The sequence below is a fragment of the Ascaphus truei genome, chromosome 22 (genome assembly GCF_040206685.1).
Source record: "Ascaphus truei isolate aAscTru1 chromosome 22, aAscTru1.hap1, whole genome shotgun sequence".
NCBI classification, from domain to species: Eukaryota; Metazoa; Chordata; class Amphibia; order Anura; family Ascaphidae; genus Ascaphus; species Ascaphus truei.
Genome location: NC_134504.1, coordinates 18,356,956 through 18,377,065, shown reverse-complemented (window position 1 = coordinate 18,377,065; position 20,110 = coordinate 18,356,956). Strand labels below are relative to the sequence as shown.

Here is a 20,110-nt window from a genome sequence, read left to right as displayed (position 1 = left end):
TATATCCAAACATACACAAAAACCTACTCCTTCATCTGAGGAACCAGCATGCAAAACGTGGTTACGATATCTTAAGAGGTGTCCAAATGCATAGCGAACAGACATACAGCTTTCCAAAATACATAGTAGAAAGTGACACATTCAATACTGTGTCTCTTATTTTTTTTTCACTCTGGGTTATTATTCACATAGTTTAAACATCCCCCTATTTAGTATTCTGCAAGGAATAAGGACGTTTGTAGGCTTGCCAGGTGTCCAGTGTTGAACCGGACTGTACTGTATTTGGGCGCTCTGTCCAGTAATAAATGATAGGTAATACTGGACATGTATGTGTAATATGGGTATTACCTCTCTGGACATAGTGACCTGACTGATTTGGGGGGCCAAGGGATTCCCCCGGGCAGGGCTGTTCCTAGGGTGCTGGGCAACTTCATCCAGCAGCAGCCAGTCAGGAGGAGGTGCCAGGAGCCTGGGGGTGGGGCCAAGGAGAGGAGGAAACAGCATGGAGCAGTGAGAGTTTTGTGTGTGTGTGTCGAGCGTGTTGCACCTTTCACCATTGTGTCTAGTATATTTGGAGAAGCCGCCTGGCAACACTAGTTGTAGGCCATATTCAAATGAATGGTGCTTACCACTCCCTTCCCAAGTACACGGCTATATATCATATTGACATGGGGGAGCAGCAAAACCTTTGCTTCCAGGGTATCCTGTGTTTGCAGTCTCAACTGAAAAGAAAGAAAGTCAAGGGGGCTTCTCTGGAGAGACGAGAGAGACGTGCAGATGTAGGAACAATTGTATCAAGTTAAATATAACAATATAACTGTTGCTAAAATAGCTAACTGGACCCAGTACTATGATGCTTGAATAATACAATAAAATTATGAAAGTCCCATGCCGATGGATAGATAGAGCATAAGCCTGAAAAAATTAAAGAAGCGCAATATGGTGAAATACTGGATAAAAAAGGTTTATATACGCAAAAGGTGGAAAGCCACTTGCTGTATGGCAATGTAAAACAGCATTTTGGGACTGAATCCCGGTACCGCAATCAATGTGGAGTTGGTGTCGGCGTCTATAAGAACTCCACTCGGGCAGACTCCAATGATCCAGCACGCTCGGTCACTTCCCCGTCTCCAGCCGATTACGTTAGGGAAATCGACTGCGTCCGTGCCCTCGGGTGAAAACCACACAACTGAGAAAGAAGGTGGTCGTAGCTGAGTGTTCGTAGATACTTTGTAACTGAATAGTATCAATAGGGTCTGTCAAGCAACTCAGCAGGTAATCCACTTTAACCCTATGCGTTTCGCTTACAAAGAAGCGTCCTCAGGGGTGATGACACCTCTCTATATATGTGTGGAGGGGTGTTGATAGGCTGATTGGACAGGAACGCTATCAGAAATTCTGCCAACCAGATCGCATCTCTATTACCAATCACAGCATCAAAACACAGAAACATACAGAAAGAGATATTAACATGTACATAATATTACATATGATCAAACAGTAAAATGGATGTATCCAGTACCTCCAAGTGGTGTGTGTATATATAACGAATATAGCAATTAAGAAACATTTTAATACATTATAATAAAAACAATAATATACATAAAAATACAGACATGCAAGAAGAATGAATTCATAATTAAAATAAAATGATATATCTGGGTGGGGGGAGGGGGAGTATATAATTCTCCAAATCATATATTAATAATGGGGGGGAAAAAACAACATATAAAACTATAAATGGTATTGGATTGAACTGGAGAGGGAGGGTGCATGGGAATGAATGAACTCTGAGGGGAATAATGGAATTGACTGAAGGTCGGATATCCAAAACGTAGGTAAATTAATAAGAAACAAACCTAAATCTATATCGCACATTTGAGCCATGTGGAATACGTGTTTCTAATGTGCAAATCCATCTTGTTTCTAATCTGGAGATGTCATTAACCATGTCCCCTCCTCCCAGTTCTGTTTTGAGCTTTTCACTTCCTATACAGAGAAGTCCTGATGGATTTTGGTGATGGTGCTCTTTAAAATGCGTTGAAAGATTGCGCTGAAGGAGACCTTTTTGAATATTTGCGATGTGTTCTGCAAATCTAATTTTACGTTTTCCTGCTTGTACGTCCAATGTACTGTTTGTTACAAGGACATTGAATAAGATAAACAACATTAGTTGGATCACAGTTGATGAAATTATTTCTAGTGTATTCAGCTCCTGTTTCAGTTGATGAGAATCTCCTGACCTGTTTGGATTCATGTAGATTGAGTTAACACATTTGACATTTTTAAACATTTGTAGAAGCCTTTTAGTTCCATAATGGCATGAGAAACCGTTTCGTTAGAATTTTTAAGACAACTAGGAGCTATTTGTTTTTTTTATTTAAGAGTTTGTGCTTTCGTAAAGAGAATTATTGGTACTTCTGGAAGATAAGGTTATAATATGGGGTCTTTCTGAATTAAATGCCAGTGTTTTTTGATAATGCGTTTTATTTTTGGTGCCAATGCATTGTATTGGGCAAGAAAGTGAACATTAATGCCGTTGGTTCCCTCTGGTCAAGAAATGTCTTTGTCATTTTTGTTTTTATATATTAATAGATCTTTTCTGTTTAGTTTTTTAACTTTAGAATAAGCTTCTTCTAAAATTGAAGTTTTGTATTGTTTTTGTTTGAATTTGTTGATTGTAACTGCAGCTTGTTCTTCAAACATGGTATATATCTATATCTGTGTATATATCTATATCTGCATATATCTGTCTATCTGTGTATATATGGTTGTCTCTTTAAACTCTCTGCTGCTAGAAGCCAATTACTTTTTGCTGCAATGATGAAGATTAACTCTTGGATGGTTTCTCTATTCTCTGTGCATTCATCTACCATGGGAGCATTGAACAAGGCCGCTGTGTCAGCATGTACAGTACAGCTGCCAGTGCAGCAGGGTTCTGGTTTGAAGAAACCCATTTGACAGCTGGGACAGGGAGGATCAACGGGAGAACGCACGTGCCTCTTCTGCCATTTCCACCTTCTGCAAGTCGGCCCCTCCTAAGCAGCTGAAAGCAGTACAAGGGAATAACCATTAGCAAAGCCATAAAGTGGTGACACGGAGCAGTGTGCGGTCACGCAGAAATAACGGCCTGCCTTGCAGGTGTGTGCCTGGGCTACTCTGAGACTGGGGAAAAGTTCCATGAGCCAGGCATCTGTGTTGGCCTTTCTTGACTTTGTATTGTTGATTGTAGCCTCTTTCCTGTATTCTTTCCTTTATTCTTGTTTGGAAGTATCAATTTGCACATCGGTAGGAACCCACTAGGCTCAGCTAGAGTACTTTTTGAATCAGACACCCCTTGTACACCTCCAAGTTTCTTAGATTAAGAATACCTTCCATAGCATCATGCTCTATCAGACTGATGTGGGATTCCCAGTGATCACAAACGTGAGTTGACTCCAATAACATCACCAATTTGTGTTGTGACTCAGTGGGTATTTTGCTACCCATATGCAGAAAGCCTGTATCGTTTGGGACCCCTATAAGTGAGCCCATTAATAATATCTGTACATGTGGTTCCCTATATACATAGAGATCAGGGGGTGGCCCTGGAGAACTGGAGTTGGCCACCCCCTGATCTACTTGGAGAACGGACGGTTCGGGTCAGAACCGTGACCCTTCAACAAGACGTGGGTTGGAATTTGGGAAAGTAAACACCGGTAAGAGAGCGATCTTTTAGATTTACGTGCTGCCAATGTTTTTGGGATACCTCCCAGTTACAATGTTAAGTTCCTGCAGTGATGATCACCTTAAAGGTTTAAGATCTTGGACAAGTTGCCTTATCTGCCATACGAACCACATTAGATTGGACACTTTTGAGGTCAAGTCTCGATTTTGTACCCAGCAGCACTAGAGAGTAAGTACAACTGATGCATACACCATATAGGTCTGATTCCTTTTCAAGCTCGGGGGGGGGGGGGGGGAGGGGGGAGAAGAAGTGTTGCTCTTCTCGCTTTGGATCAATTTCTGAGAAATGTTGCTGTATCTGTAATCTTGGGCTCCTCACCGTGGAATTGCGATAGCCTCATTGCTCTGCAAGGTCACCTTGACCGTTGCTGGCACCAAGAGTCAGCATAAACTACACTTCAGCCTTCTCAGAAATAGTCATCGCTTTACATAGTTACATAGTAGATGAGGTCATTTGAGGCCGCGCGGCCATTTTTTCAGGACCGGCAGGGGAAAGAGTAGAATTTGCAGGGGAGAGGAGCCGCGACGTCGCTCCGAATCAAATACATTGACTCCGTCGCAAGCGCTTATAGTAGGCGCGACATTGCTCCGTCGCGCCTACTATAAGCGCTACAAAAATTTTGAAACCGGGAAAATGTGATTTTTTTAGAGACAGCCGCCACATGAGACTGTCTCTAAACCAATCAAATTGCGCGGCCCGTACCTTTTAGTGAAGTCACTGGCCTTGTCGCCAGCGATGTCGTTAAAAATCAAATTACAACTTTCGCAAGTGGCGATGGGTGACATCATCGGTCGCGTCGCTGGCACTATAAGCGTGGCCTTAGAGTCGTGAGGGGGGGTGAGGGAGGTTTTTTTTTATAACCCCGGAAATGAGATAATTTCAATTAAAGTGCGGCCCGAATCTGCTTTCCTTGGAGCAGCTTGACCCGTTTCTCACTTTACAGGTCTGCAGCCTGATCTAAAGGAAGGAAACAAACCCCCAGTGTCATATCATCCAATGATATCTCATAAGGGGGAAAATACATTCCTTCCCGACTCCAAGAATTGGCAATCAGATTACTCCCTTGATCAAGATCCTTCCCATGTTTACTTATTTGGTATCTGCTTTTATTATGAGCCTTTCGGTCGACTGTTCAATAGCAGAAACTGTGGTTTCTGCGTTCATCTTTTCTGCGACCCAAGATTCTCCGCCAGGGCCATGAGCATGGGATAAAACAGGGCAGAGGAAGTTGCCACCCATCTGCCACACTTGGATTGGAATGCCACACTGGTAATCCTCAACATCAATGCGCACGCTATTTATGTGGGTGTACCATGAATATACAGCAATACAGCAAAGACGAAGGTCCTGGGCAATTAGGTAAGTTGGCCTGTGGAAAACATTACCCGCATCTGTCAGTTTGACTTAAATATGTTGGAAAACGGTTTGCATGTTATTTCCCAGAATCCCTTGCTGCAGTGGAAGTGCTGTGTGCTGGGTGATAATGGTGAAAGGCGGGGCTGCAGACCTGTCTAAGACATGCAAATGAGCATACAGTAATATTTCCATTTGGAAAACAGTAAAAGATTTTTTTTTTCCCAAAAGGAACTACTTTAAAAAAATGCTACTCTTATCACTTTGCCCAGTCCTTCCAGCTTTATTCTTTTCGATGCGGAAGACAGGCCCAATATGAGCAGGTCTACAGGTCTACGTTGTTATTTTCCTCGAGTTGTCTTGTCAATGAATTCCTTAACCACTCATATGCAGGATCCCAATAGCTTATGAATGCACAGATTGTGTTATGGAAGTGGCTCGCACACGTTATGTGACGGGGTCAGCGGCACTTACACAAGAATCCATTATTGTGATATTTTGGCTCTGCTCTGTTAGTTTTGGCCTCAATTATTCGGTGACAATTCTGCTGTAGTCAGCAATACCGTCACTGCAGTAGTGATTAGGACAAAGAATGCAAACATTACTGATAGCCCCAAGCTCAAGGACCAAAAACTAGGCAGAATGTCAGCTGCTTTCTACTGGCCTCCAAACACATTGGCTTTAGAGTACTTTCCGTACAGCTGCGGTGTTGACCCCTGCACTGCTGGACGACTTTTGCATGAGAATTTGTTGTTGGAATAGGCAGAGTAAAAATTGCTAAACGTAAATCACAGCTGTAATGCAACTGTATTCCAAGGGTCAATCAAATGTATTGGCCGAGACACCATAAAAAAGAATTTTGAGTGCAGAACTAGGCGATATTGGTAATGTGCCTGCCTCCTAGTGTTCCCATGTCATACCTAGACGCTCCTACAATTGAGCATTTTGTGCTAAATGCGGTTATAGGAATCCAGTTCTACAAAACTATAACCGCAAATCAGTGGATTGTGCGGTAAACTGGTTAGACCAAGAGTGGCCAACTCCAGTCCTCAAGGGCCCCCAAAGGGTCAGATTTTAAGGATATCCCTGCTTCAGCACAGGTAGCTCAGCCATTAGGACTGGGCTAGATCTTAACAAACTAAACACTACGATCTGGTACACCCAATTGGAGAAATGCAATCCCAGATGAAGGTACCTCTATATCGAAACATTGGAAATATAATAGTGTTGGATTAAGCTTGTTACGGAAGATAATGGAAGATTATATCCTCTGAAGCCTCCATTTTGTTCACCCAGCCCTGGAGGCTGCAGGCAGCACTTACGGCAGTAATAAGTAGCTCGGGAAGCAAGGGGGACCCCGGAGCTGAAATAAAGGCGGTTCAGCGGTGGAGACCTATACCTAGGCGGAGCCACAGCTCTAACACGTACCAACACGAAAAAGGCGAACATTACAAAATACTGTGGAAAATGTGTATTATCCGCTTATCTTGGCAATAGCATGAGGTTTATACATATAGATATAGGACTAACAGATATTACCTTATAGCAGCGGTGCGCAAAGTGGGGGGCGCGGGAGATTGTGCTGGGGGGGCGCGGGCAGTTGCAGAGGCCCCGTGCTCTTCCCCCAGGCCCCGTGCTCTTCCCCCAGGCATTTAAATTAAATGTCGGGGGATCGCGTGAGGCCCCTGCAACTGTTTACTTACCGGGATTCAGCCGTCTGTGTTGCGTCGCCATGGCAACGCGGCGTCAACAGACACCGCGGCACCATGTGACCTGACGTCACACGCCCACGCAGCGTCATCTGACGCGGATCAAGGTAGGCAGGGGGGTCGCGAGAGCCGGGGGCAGAGAGACAGGGGGGCGCAGCACAAAAAGTTTGCGCTCCCCTGCCTTATAGGATACCAACATTAAAATAAGTAAACCAATATTACCTATATAGTTTGGTACGGTACTAACAGAATAAATACATCTAAGATAAACCAATGTGCAAATAGTCAACCTGCCCCCGTACGCTATGTTTCCACTTACCCTTCCTTATAGAGTGTTAGCTCCTTGGGCCAGGGCCATCCTTACCTACGTATATGTTAATGTTTGTTATTGTATTGTTTTTCGTCCTCCAGCCCTATTGTACTGTGCTACGGAATATGTTGATGCATTATAAATAAATGATGATGATAACAATATATTCGCGGTTATGGTTTGCATGATTTTTGTAGAAGCCTTAGTGGTAAACTCCGTTTTCGTAATCGTCCAGATGGTACAAAACACCTAATAAACAAGTGATGGAGGAAACAATATAGAATATAGAAGACAATAAGCATATGATATGTGTAAGAGGACATGTGCAGAGGTACGCAATGGAGACTGTTTTAAGGTGAAATTAAAATAAGGCTTTATTGCGCCTGTCCCTTTAAACACAGCAAACATGTGAAAATCCACAAATAAAATCTGTTCCACTTTGGAGTATATTTACACTTGCAGTCCAGCCCTCTTAACTGCGTGTTTAGCCCAGAGATTCACCAGCCCAAATGAGAGAGAGAGAGAGAGAGAGAGAGAGAGAGAGAGATATCTTATATGAAAAGTCTTATCTGTCTCTTGTAGTTGTAGGGGGGAGGCTTTTCTGTTTTATTGGTGTCCACACCCTTGTGTGATAAGGCAATGTCAGGATCCAGGTTTAGAATCTTATTTATTTATAAAATATTTTACCAGGAAGTTATACATTGAGAGTTACCTCTCGTTTTCAAGTATGTCCTGGGCACAGAGTAAAACAAATAATACATGGTTACAAATACAGTTACATAAATTAACAGGGTATACATTATATACAAGACATTTCGTGCACAGTTAAAAAAAATATATATTATGGGCATATGAAACAGTTACAGACCAGATTAAAATGTGAGACAGCCTTAGATTTGAAAGAAATTAAACTGGTGCTGGATGTGAGAGTCTCTGGTAGGTTGTTCCAGTTTTGGGGTGCAAGGTAGGAGGAGGAACGTCCGGATACTTTGTTGAGCCTTGGGACCATGAACAGTCTTTTGGAGTCTGATCTCAGGTGATAAGTGCTGCATGTGGTAGGGGTGAGGAGCTTGTTCAGATAGCTGGGTAGCTTGCCCATGAAGAATTTAAAGGCAAGACAGGAAAGGTGAACTTTGCGCCTAGACTCTATGACCAATCTAGTTCTTTGAGCATATCGCAGTGATGTGTGTTGTAGTTGCATTGGAGAACAAAACGACAAATTGAATTGTAGAGGGTGTCAAGTTTGCAAAGGTGGGTTTGAGGTGCCGAGCCATATACTATGTCTCCATAGTCAATAATTGGCATTAGCATCTGCTGTGCGATACGCTTTCTGACCAGGAGACTTAGGGAGGATTTGTTCCTGTAAAGCAGGGGAGCGCAAACTTTTTGTGCTGCGCCCCCCTGTCTCTCTGCCCCCGGCTCTCGCGCCCCCTGCCTTCCTTCAGCCGCGTCAGATGACGCTGCGTGGGCGTGTGACGTCAGGTCACATGGTGCCACGGCGTCTATTGACGCCGCGTTGCCATGGCGACGCAACACAGGCGGCTGAATCCCGGTAAGTAAACAGTTGCAGGGGCCTCACGCGATCCCCCGGCATTTAATTTAAATGCCTGGGGGAAGAGCGCGGGGCCTCTGCAACTGCCCGCGCCCCCCCCAGCACAATCTCCCGCCCCCCCTGGGGGTCGCGCCCCCCACTTTGCGCACCGCTGCTGTAAAGTACCCCTAGTTTGGCATAGGACTTGGTTGTCAGGGTATCAATGTGCATCCCGAATGTTAAGTGGGAGTCAAACCATAAGCCCAGGTATTTAAAACTAGTGACAGGGGTTAGGGTGGTGTTAGTGTTGGTTCTAATAAGGAGCTCAGTCACTGGAAGCTTTAAAAATGTAGTCTTGGTCCCAAATACCATTGTTACAGTCTTGTCAGTGTTTAAAAACAGTTTGTTTTGGGAAATCCAGTTTTCGAGTTTCAAAAAGTCAGACTGAAGTATGTGTTGAAGGTCAGAGAGGCTATGGCTGTGTGCATATAGGATTGTGTCGTCTGCATACATGTGTATTGAGGCTTCCTTACAAGCTGTGGGAAGATCATTAATGAACACTGAGAAGAGTAGGGGCCCCAGAACAGAGCCTTGCGGGACACCACAGGTGATATCCAGGGGGTTGGAGTTAGAGCCTGAGATGGACACATGTTGGGATATTCCTGATAGGTAGGACTGAAACCAGTTTAAAGCATGCTTCCCTATTCCAGAGCTCTTGAGTTTGTTAAGCAGGATAGCATGATCAACTGTGTCAAAAGCCTTTGCAAAATCTAGGAATACTGCACCAGTGAGTTGTCCCCGTTCCATTCCACACTGGATTTCATTGCAAACTTTTAGCAGGGTAGTTACGGTGGAGTGTTTGGGACGAAAGCCTGATTGGAATTGGCTTGTCCCCCAGAATCTTGTCCCCTTTTGTCTTGTTGTCAGCTTGCAGCTCAAGACATTAGTTTGTGTGCAGTGTTTCCTTGGTCAGCCCCACGTTACGTGTGAGACTAAGGAATTTCCTGGTCTTTCTGCTTCCTGGGTCAGCTCAACTCAGTGTGAGCTCAGGAAGAATCTCTTTCCTGTCTCAGGAGGAACCTTTTCTCTCACAAACCTCCAATGAGCCAGGTGCTGGTCAATTAACCAGCACACTGCTGGATTAGAGGCAAGTTTTCTGAACAGGGATAAGTCCCCTGTTACATACCTCCCCTGTTTGTGGGAAGCTCGGGCTTGCCACGGCTAAAGCCCATCCTTCCACTCTCATTCGAGATATCTCAGTGACTTGAATGAGAGTGGATGGAGGAGAACCCTCAGTCCCGTTGGGATTGGAGCCCTTCCTCCAGTTTAGTAGTGTCTCCTCCAGAAGGTGCTTGAGATCAGCAGTCCTGAGTCGCTCAAGGAGAACTTTTTCCAAGTCCAGTCTTTCTACTGACCACGTGGTCATGAGCTTACCCCTGTGTCGGGCGCTCCTCTTTTTGTAGACAGACTGTATGGCGACAGTCGCAGAGCGTTTATGCAAAAAGCTTTCTCTCGCCATCTTTCCCATGTACGCCACTCTAGCACCAAATGTCCATTTCATGATATCACAAGAGCGTCCCAGAACAGCCACCTGAGCCCTCAGTGCTTGAAGCTGTCTTCCTGCACTTTTCCCATTCAATGTAGTCGCCAGTTCAGCTTCTTTGGGATTGAGTTGCGATTCCTGCTCCATTTCCAGAGAATGTCCTATCTTTTCAGCTTCCTCAGCTAAGGATTCTTCTGGCTTTGATTCTGCACTCCTACCTCTGTTTGTTGCCTGTTGGGCGGTTGCAGGTTTGGCTAGTGCTTTCTTAGGTGGCTCAAACTTCGTAATCTTGTTTTGAAGGTGAGTGGTGTCCCCAGCTCTCACTGTACCCTTGTCCTCACGGGCATTAGTTACTGTGGGATACCGATGCTTGGGCAGAGCCAATACCTTTTCCCGTATTGGAGGCATCTGTAAGTTACTGGTCTGCAGAGTCTCACTCTGTTTCTTGAGGATTTCCTGCCATTCTCTTTTCAGGGTCTTTATTTCTTCCCTGTGCTTTCTCTGAGCTTGCTTCCACCTATCATTCATTATTTTGTGGAGCACTGTGAACTTCTTCGCTTGGGCCGCAGATACTCGTCTCAGTTTCTGGACCTTTTTGCGCCCCTGATCTACAATATTAACAAAAGAACAAATAAAGTTTATTCAAAATTTAAAAAAGTAGAAAAAACACTAATATGAAAAAGAAACAATAATAAATAAAGATCAACGAACTCGTGAATGGGAAGAGGGATAGTAACTAATCGCAACCCCTTTGAATAGATGGAAAATAATCACCCTGTAAAATATCCATGCATAGATGGTGACAAAAAAACTAATGATAATGCATTGTCACTAATCTAATCATATAAATGTCCTGAGTTGAGAGTTCCTTAGTAAGGCTGTGAAGTTCCTTTTTAGAGACTTCTAGTTCTGTGCGACAACTGCTGATCTCTAGGTGTGAAGCATCCAGTGCTGTGCGGAGAGTGTGAACCTCCTTCTGGGATACGTCCACCTCTGTCCGGACCCTGTTGACCTTTTGTTGTGAGGCATTCAGTTCTAGGCGAAGACTGTGAACCTCTTGCTAAAAGACTGTAATCTCCTTCAGTGCCAACTCATACTTCTGCTTCAGATTAGCAATCATTCTATCGGATTGATTCTGCTTTTCATCTATGGCGGTAATAGTAGTATTTGCAGTATCTAGCTCAGTCTTGAGATCGTCCAATTCTGTCCTGGCCAAAGAGTACATCGTGAGCACATTCTTCTGTAGCTCCACGTTATTTTTCAGTAGCTCTGCGTAATCATCTTTCTTCAGTTTCAATTGTTCCCGGAGCAGATCACAGTCACGCCTGGCAATTTTCAGGGCATCTTCAGGGCTGGTCAAGGGATCGTCACTCATTGGTTCCGGCTCCGCTTCCCTGGTATGGTTGGTTGAGGGTTTCTCACTATTAGCACCGGACAGACAGTTCTTTGGGGTACACGACTTCTGCCTTGGGCCCTCTGGATATTCGGTCATCCGCGGGACGTATTCTCCATTTTCTCTTGGCTGTAGGGCATTTCGGACCCCCTTTTCCTCCGCAGGATCTGCAGATGTGTCTGTTCCTTCCACGGTAAGTGAAGACCCTTTCTTCTTTTTCTTTTTCCGCCTTTTTGTTTTTGACGACTCTGTCCCATCAGGGATACTGGGGTCTCCGTCTTTATTTGAAACTTCAACAGCTTCACTGTATCCGCCATGTTTTCCTTGCTTTTGCGTTAGGTGGCGTAAATAATCAGCGATCTGCTGTTCCCGCTCTTCCTCCTGCCGATCACATTCGTCATCATAGAGAGCGGTCATTTCAGTTCGTACCGAGTTCAGGCACCCCCACCATTCTTGGGGTGTTTTGTGGGTGTGGTTCGGGTTTCCCGTAAGAGATGTCTTCCTCCTGATCGGACTGAAAGGGCCACTCTTCCGTGGGGTAGGGTTCATTACAGGAATGCCGCATCTTGTCCTCCATTTTGGGGCTATCAGGTGTATTTTTCTTCCCGACCTCAGGAGGCGCTATTGCAACTGTTATCACTGTATTTGCTAGAACCCCAAACTGTGGTAGTCCTACAGGTGGGCATATTTTGCTTGTAGAGGTTGTGGCTCTCACAGGCCTCTCTGTAGACTTTTTCTTCCCTTTGGTAAGTTTTACAATATTAGCGGTACTGTGCATGCATTCACTCTCATCGTCGGAATAAAGCCTGAAGATGGGGTTCTTTACACCAAAAACATATTTTCTTCCCCATTTTTGCAGAGTCTGTATTTGACTTCAGCTGGGTGGCCATTTTAAATTCACAAAATCAGTACCTTGCGTCGGTCACCGTCTGTAAAAGTTTCCCTGCTTCAGCACAGTCTTGCATCAATTTTCACACTTTCATGCATATACTCCATCCACAGCTGGTAGTCCTATGCAGTGTGGCAGCCTTTACTTCCAGAATTAGTACTGCTCGTGGGTCACTGTCTGTATTCACTGCTTCAGCGCAATTTTTTTTTTAAAGAAAACAATAAACAAAGCCTAGCTCCTCTGGAGCGCTAACTCACTTCTTGAACCCTGACTATGGCTGGAAGGCAAAGCCCCCTTTTCAACAACCATATTACACATTATTGTGATAGGCAAGTAAGGTTTACCTGCTTCAGCAGTCTCTCTCGCTCTCTCCTCTTGGGATTGGGGAAAAGAGTCCATCTGTGGTTTTGTGGCTTTCTTCAGTGCAATGTAGATTTCCTGCCTGGATGTGTATCCCTTTAATTCTGGTCTCTGCTGCATGTGATTCTTTGCTTTGTAGCTCAGGCTGTTTGCAGGAACTATATGCAGGAAAATAAGCACAACATTTTTCACAGTTTTTCTGCCTGGATGTGTTTCTTTGGTTTTGTTTGCAGGAACTATGTAGGCAAAAGCACAAAAATTTTCACAGGCAGTCTCCGGGGCCCCTTTGAACTTCAAGGGCCACCTCTCATCCCACTTCTGACACCATATGTAAAAGGACATGTGCAGAGGTACGCAATGGAGACTGTTTTAAGGTGAAATTAAAATAAGGCTTTATTGCGCCTGTCCATTTAAACACAGCAAACATGTGAAAATCCACAAACAAAATCTGCTCCACTTTGGAGTATATTTACACTTGCAGTCCAGCCCTCTTAACTGCATGTTTAAGCCCAGAGATTCACCAGCCCAAATCATAGAGACATCATTATATCTATATATATAAAATCGAATGGTTAGTGCTATCTGCGGTGAATCTGATTGGTCCTCAGCCTCTGGCCAATCAGATTGGTGGGTCTGACGTCACCCAACTGCCACTCTCTTCCCCCTCGGCGCCACACACACACACACACACACACACACACACACACACACACACACACACACACACACACACACACACACACACACACACACACAAACCTACACCTCTCTCTCCGGCGCTTATCTCTCCCTCCCGGCGCTCATCTCTCCCCTCCCGGCGCTCATCTCTCCCCTCCCGGCGCTCATCTCTCCCCTCCCGGCGCTCATCTCTCCCCTCCCTCCACTCCGCTCACCTCTCCCTCCCTCCGCTCACCTCTCCCTCCCCCCGCTCACCTCTCCCTCCCTCCGCTCACCTCTCCCTCCCTCCGCTCACCTCTCCCTCCCTGCGCTCCGCTCATCTCCATCCCCGGCGGGGGAACAGGCAGTGGCCAGGCAGGCTGCCTCGCGGCGCCTAAGATGGCGGCGCCCGGAAGGACCTCCTTCCACCCTCGCGGTGCCTAAGATGGCGGCGCCCGGAAGGACTCCCTTCCTCCCTCGCGGCGCAGAGTGAGAAGATGGCAGCGCCCGGAAGTAGAGGTAGGTGTCGCGTATGTGTCACTCTAGGTGACGTGTGTGTGTGTGTGTGACACTGTGTGTGTGTGTGTGTGTGTGACACTGTGTGTGTGTCTCTCACTGTGTGTGTGTGTGTGTGACACTGTGTGTGTGTGTGTGTGTGTGTGTGACACTGTGTGTGTGTGTGACACTGTGTGTGTGACACTGTGTGTGTGTGTGTGTGTGTGTGTGTGACACTGTTTGTGTGTGTGTGTGACACACTGTGTGTGACACACTGTGTGTGTGACACTGTGTGTGTGACACTGTGTGTGTGTGTGTGACACTGTGTGTGTGTGTGACACTGTGTGTGTGTCGCCCCCCCCTGCCTTTCACGCCCCCCACCCTGCCTTTCACGCCCCCCACCCTGCCTTTCACGCCCCCCACCCTGCCTTTCACGCCCCCCACCCTGCCTTTCACGCCCCCCCCCGCCTTTCACGCCCCCCCCCGCCTTTCACGCCCCCCCTGCCTTTCATGCCCCCGCACCCCCTGCCTTTTACGCCACCCCCCCTGCCTTTCACGCCCCCGCCCCCCCCCCCTGCCTTTCAGGCCCCCCCCTGCCTTTCACCCCCCCTGCCTTTCATACCCCCCCCTGCCTTTCACGCCCTCCCCCTGCCTTTCACGCCCCTCCCCCCTGCCTTTCACGCCCCTCCCCCCTGCCTTTCACGCCCCTCCCCCCTGCCTTTCACGCCCCCCCCCTGCCTTTCACGTCCCCCCTGCCTTTCACGCCCCCCCCCTGCCTTTCACGCCCCCCCTCCCTGCCTCCGGGCAACGCCGGGTATTCACCGCAGATAGCACTAACCATTTGATTTTATATATATAGATGTATAAGAAAAGGGGGTGTCCAAATCAACTTGGTTCCTCTTACATGTCGCGTACATCCTCCAGCATCGGCTGTCTGTGCTGTAGATTGCCAATGTATCTGACAGAAGAAAGCAGGTGTTTAACTATACGCTGCTGCTTTTGCAAATGCCTCTTCTTTGGGGACATGGGATATAGTCGGCTAACTGCTAGACTCAGAAGGAGACTTTGCTTTCCAAATAGAAGTCTGCAGTCACTCCACCTCTAAGAAACAAACATTGTGTCTGTTTCAGTATTATCTTCCACCATCTCTGCCAGAGAGAACACATCTCCCGGTCCTTCAGCTTTTGGGTTTGAATTAAATAGTGTTCCCTCTCCCCTTTGTGTGCAGGCTGCCATAAAAGACTACAGCATTAGAAATATAGAGGCTGCATGAATGCTTCTAAAGTAGGAACGCAAAGCAGACCAGATATCATTATTAGATCTCATGCAGCAAGGAGGTACAGTAAATGGTTTGTTTATCAGACAACTTATGTGTTCAATTCTGGCAACTATCTTTCACTTTCTAAATGCTCTGTTATCTGTCTGTTCTCCACAGGTGTCTTTGAATGGATGATGATTTTCTGCAGTAGACGCGTGAATGGTTACTCACCGTCATAACCTTTCTTCTTCTAAGCCTGTACCAGTCTTCCAAAAAGATGCTCGTGTTTGGAATACTGCTGAAGCCCTGGGTGGCAGTAGCTGTTTTAGGCTGCTTTCTCTATCTCTGCACTCCAGTCTTCAATTCCGGACCCGAGACCTGGGATTCCAAAAAGCCAAACTTCATAGTTATTTTAGCGGATGACATTGGCTGGGGAGACCTTGGGGCCAACTGGGCAGCAGCAACATCAACCAACACTCCCAACCTGGATAAGATGGCTTTAGATGGAATGAGGTATGTTCTTCTATCATATTATATGTTTCGCTTTTCTTCTGGGTAGTGTACAGTTCTCTCTTACCAGCCAGACACACAAACACTGAGGAGTTACATAGTAGATGAGGTTAAAAAAAGACATGCGTTCAACCTATGTTACATTTAGACAACAGATACTTTATCCTATATCTATACTTACTTATTGATCCAGAGGCAGGCAAAAAAAAAAAAACCCCAGTGTCACATCATCCAATGATATATCATAAGGGGCAAAATAAATTTCTTCCTGACTTCAAGAATTGGCAATCGGATTACTCCCAGGATCAACATCCTTCCCATGTTTATTTATTTGGTATATCCCTGTATACCTTTCCTTTCTAAAAAGATGTCCAACTTTTTTTTGAACATATCTATTGTATCTGCCATCACCGTCTCCATGGGTAATGAATTCCACATTGTAACTGCCCTTATGTAAAGAACTCTTTCCTTTGTTGCTGGTGAAATCTCCTTTCCTCCAACCTTAAGGGATGACTTGAGTCCTTTGTACTGCCCTTGGGATGAATAGTTCTTTTGAAAGCTCCTTGTACTGTCCCCGAATATATTTGTATATAGTTATCATATCCCCTCTTAGACGCCTCTTTTCTAATGTAAATACATCTAATTTAGCTAGCCTCTCCTCTTAAGTTAAATTGTCCACCACCTTTATTAATTTGGTTGCTCTTCTCTGCACTCTCTCTAGTTTCATAATGTCTTTTCTAAGGAGTGGTGCCCAAAAGTGTACTCCATATTCAAGGTGTGGTCTTACTAATTCTTTGTAAAGGGGCATAATTATGTTTACTTCCCTTCCATCCATTGCCCGTTTAATGCAAGATAAGATCTTGTTTGCCTTTGCAGCTACTGCATGACTTTGGGCACTATTGCTAAGCCTGCTGTCTACAAGCACTCCTAAATACTTCTCCATCAAGGATTCCCCCAATTTATCCCCATTTAATTTGTAAGTCGCCTTTTTATTCTTGCTTCCCAAACGCATAACCTTACATTTATCTGTATTAAGCCTCATCTGCCATTTACCTGCCCAAGTTTCCAGTCTCTCCAAGTCCTTCTGGAGAGAAATTACATCCTGCTCTGATTCTATTACCTTACACAATTTAGTATCATCAGCAAAGATCGAGACTTTGCTCTCGATGCCGACCTCAAGGTCATTAATAAACAAGTTAAAAAGCAGGAGTCCCAGTACTGATCCCTGAGGTACTCCACTGACGACTTTATCCCAACCTGAAAAAGTTCCATTTATGACAACCCTCTGTTGTCTGTCCTTTAACCAGTTTTCAATCCAGGTGCATATATTTTTACTGAGTCCAATTTTCTTTATTTTGTACACCAACCTCTTGTGTGAAACCGTATCAAAAGCCTTTGCAAAATCTAAGTAGACCACATCAACTGCATTACCCTGGTCTAAATTCCTACTTGCCTCCTCAAAGAAACAAATAAGGTTAGTTTGGCATGATCTATCCTTCATAAATCCATGCTGACTATTACTAATAATTTTGTTTTGCATTAGGTATCCCTGAATATTATTCCGTATTAAACCTTCAAGTAATTTCCCCAAGTCAGACTTACAGGTCTGTAATTCTCCGGTTGTGATCTAGCTCCCTTTTTAAATATAGGCACAACATCTGCTTTACGCCAGTCTTGTGGTACTGAGGCTATAGAAATTGAGTCCTTGAATATTAAATGTAATGGTTTGGCTATTACTGAACATAACTCCTTGAGAACTCTTGGATGTATGCCATCGGGGCCAGGTGCCTTATTTACTTTACATTTTTCAAGCCGACTATGAACTTCTTCCTCAGTTAACCAATTGTTCATTAATATGGAGGTTGTGGCTTCCTCCTGCGGCACTACTATTGAACTTGATTCTTCCCTGGTAAACACAGAGGCAAAGAATTTGTTTAATACCTCAGCTTTTTCCTTATCTCCTAACAATGTTTTAAAGACTACCCATTTATCTTCTACATTTTCCCCTGCAAAAACATCATCCCATTGTATTAATTGTAGGTTAGTATTCAGTTTATTAAAATCTGCCTTTCTAAAGATTAAGGTCTTTGTTGAACCCAAATAATCTATTTTTTATTAATTTATTAAACACTAGCTGAGAGCCCCGGCGTTGCCCGGGATGTTTGTGGTGTGGGGGTGGCATTTGGGTGGGGAGTGGTCCACGCGGGCCATGGCGGTGTGCGGTGGTACTGCTGCTGTGGCTGTACTGATGGTGATTGTATCGGTGTGCTGATTTGGGAGGGTTTGGTGCTGATGTGGGGGTGCGGATGTGGGTGTGCCGATGGGGGAGGTGCGAAGGTGCCAATGTGTGGGTGCTGATGGTGTTGATGGGGGCTGGGAATGGTGGGGAGCCAAAAATGCCAGTGTGCTGGGGGGGGGGGGGGCATGGGATACCGGTGTGCTGATGTGGTGGTGCTGGGGATAGTGTGTGTGTGTGTGTGTGTGTATACGTGTGTGTGTGTGTGTATACATGTGTGTATACATGTTTGTGTGTATACATTGTGTGTGTGTGTGTGTGTATGTGTACGTGTGTGTGTATGTGTACGTGTGTGTACATTTGTGTGTCTATACATGTGTGTGTGTACATGTTTGTGTGTGTATACACGTGTGTGTACATGTGTGTGTGTACATGTGTGTGTGTGTGTGTGTGTGTACATGTGTGTGTGTGTGTGTAAATGTGTGTGTGTGTGTGTGTAAATGTGTGTGTGTGTGTGTGTAAATGTGTGTGTGTGTGTGTGTGTGTGTATACATGTATACACACACACACACATGTATACACACACACACGTATACACACTGTGACAAACGGCTTACTCCGGGGCTCCGTCGTTTGTCCGGGACTGTTTAGAACACGGTCTTTTAGGGTAGGTTAAATGATGAGGCGTCACGTACTGTTCCTTTAAACAGGCTATGCCTGGTTTATTCAGTCCCAGGCACTGAGACTGCCACAGTGCATACAACAGAAAACAGATCAAAACAAAAGCTGCTCACCTGAGCGATAACTTAACTTAGATATCCCTGACTCAGGGTTGGAAGTGGCTTTTCCACTTCCAACATCAAAACACGGTACTTTTGCAGTCTTACACAAATGAACAGAAAGATTGAACCTGTTTGGGGAAGAGGCTTCTCCCCTCTGTAGTTCAGCAGCCTTCCAGCCTCCTGGCTCTTGTGGGGAGACCAGAGCAAACAGGAAATCAGTCTTTCATACCTGATTCCTAATTAGCATGACAGGTGACAGAAATCAGGCAGCAGACAAACTCTGGTCTGGATCTCTCATCCCTCAGTTCCAGCGCTTGCCAAACTGTGGGATGGAGTGTATGTATTATAAGGCTGCACTCCCAGGCCAAACAGGATAGAAACTGTCTAGTATCCTGGGAGCCCTATATACGGAATTTATTACCATCCCCTGGTTTCTGTCACATATCCTCCCCCCCAGCTCAGACCTCGAGGGATGAGCGACCATGGATATTAGGGAGTGCATCCTTGACAACCCGTCAGCATTGCCATGTTTGTGCCCTGACCTGTGTTCCACAGAAAATTTAAAGGGTTGTAGGCTTAGGAACCACCTGGTCACTCTAGCATTCTTTTCCCTGTTTTGACACATCCAGGTAAGGGGTGCATGATCTGTGACCAACCGGAATTTTCTCCCCAACAGGTAGTATTTGAGCGTCTCTACAGCCCACTTTATTGCGAGACACTCTTTCTCTACTATGGAGTAATTTTTCTCCTGGGGATTTAGTTTCCTACTTAAATAAAGGATGGGGTGCTCCTCACCTTGAGACTCCTGGGAGAGTACCGCCCCCAGCCCTACCTCAGATGCGTCGGTTTGGACTACGAACTCTTTGGAGAAGTCAGGTGTGACCAACACTGGTTGGGCACAGAGAGCTTCTTTCAGGCTTCTAAAGGCCTGTTCGGTTTCGGGGGACCACTTTACCATTAGCGGTCCTCTTGCTTTTGTGAGGTCAGTTAGTGGGGTTGCCTTAGTTGCAAAATTGGGAATAAACCTTCTATAGTACCCAATTAACCCCAAAAAGGTCCTTACTTGTTTTTTTGTAACTGGCCTTGGCCAATTTTGTATCGCCTCCACTTTGAGTGTTTGGGGTTTGAGTAAACCTCTGCCAATAGAATATCCCAGATACTTGGCCTCCTCCAGACCAATAGTGCATTTAGCGGGGTTAGCAGTTAGTCCAGCAGACCGGACTGCGTCAAGCACAGCTTGGACCTTTGGAAGGTGGGATTGCCAATCTTCACTATGGATTACCACATCATCCAGGTAGGCGGCAGCATACCGAGCATGTGGTTTTAAAATTTTATCCATCATTCTTTGGAATGTGGC

General features: G+C 45.4%; 1 protein-coding gene across 7 annotated transcripts in view; it reads left to right on the top strand.

Moving 5' to 3' along the window:
* The window catches only part of ARSG (arylsulfatase G), a 118,156-nt gene that overhangs the window by 36,241 nt on the left and 61,805 nt on the right, over positions 1 to 20,110 (top strand). For 6 of the 7 annotated variants that reach the window (XM_075580112.1, XM_075580108.1, XM_075580109.1 and 3 more), the window contains exon 2: positions 15,403 to 15,738. In XM_075580112.1, the coding sequence (XP_075436227.1) occupies positions 15,503 to 15,738 (236 nt within the window). In that variant the 5' untranslated portion in view covers positions 15,403 to 15,502. Of the gene's footprint in view, positions 1 to 15,195; positions 15,305 to 15,402; positions 15,739 to 20,110 lie in introns of all 7 variants that reach the window. The other variant, XM_075580110.1, reaches the window with a different exon arrangement.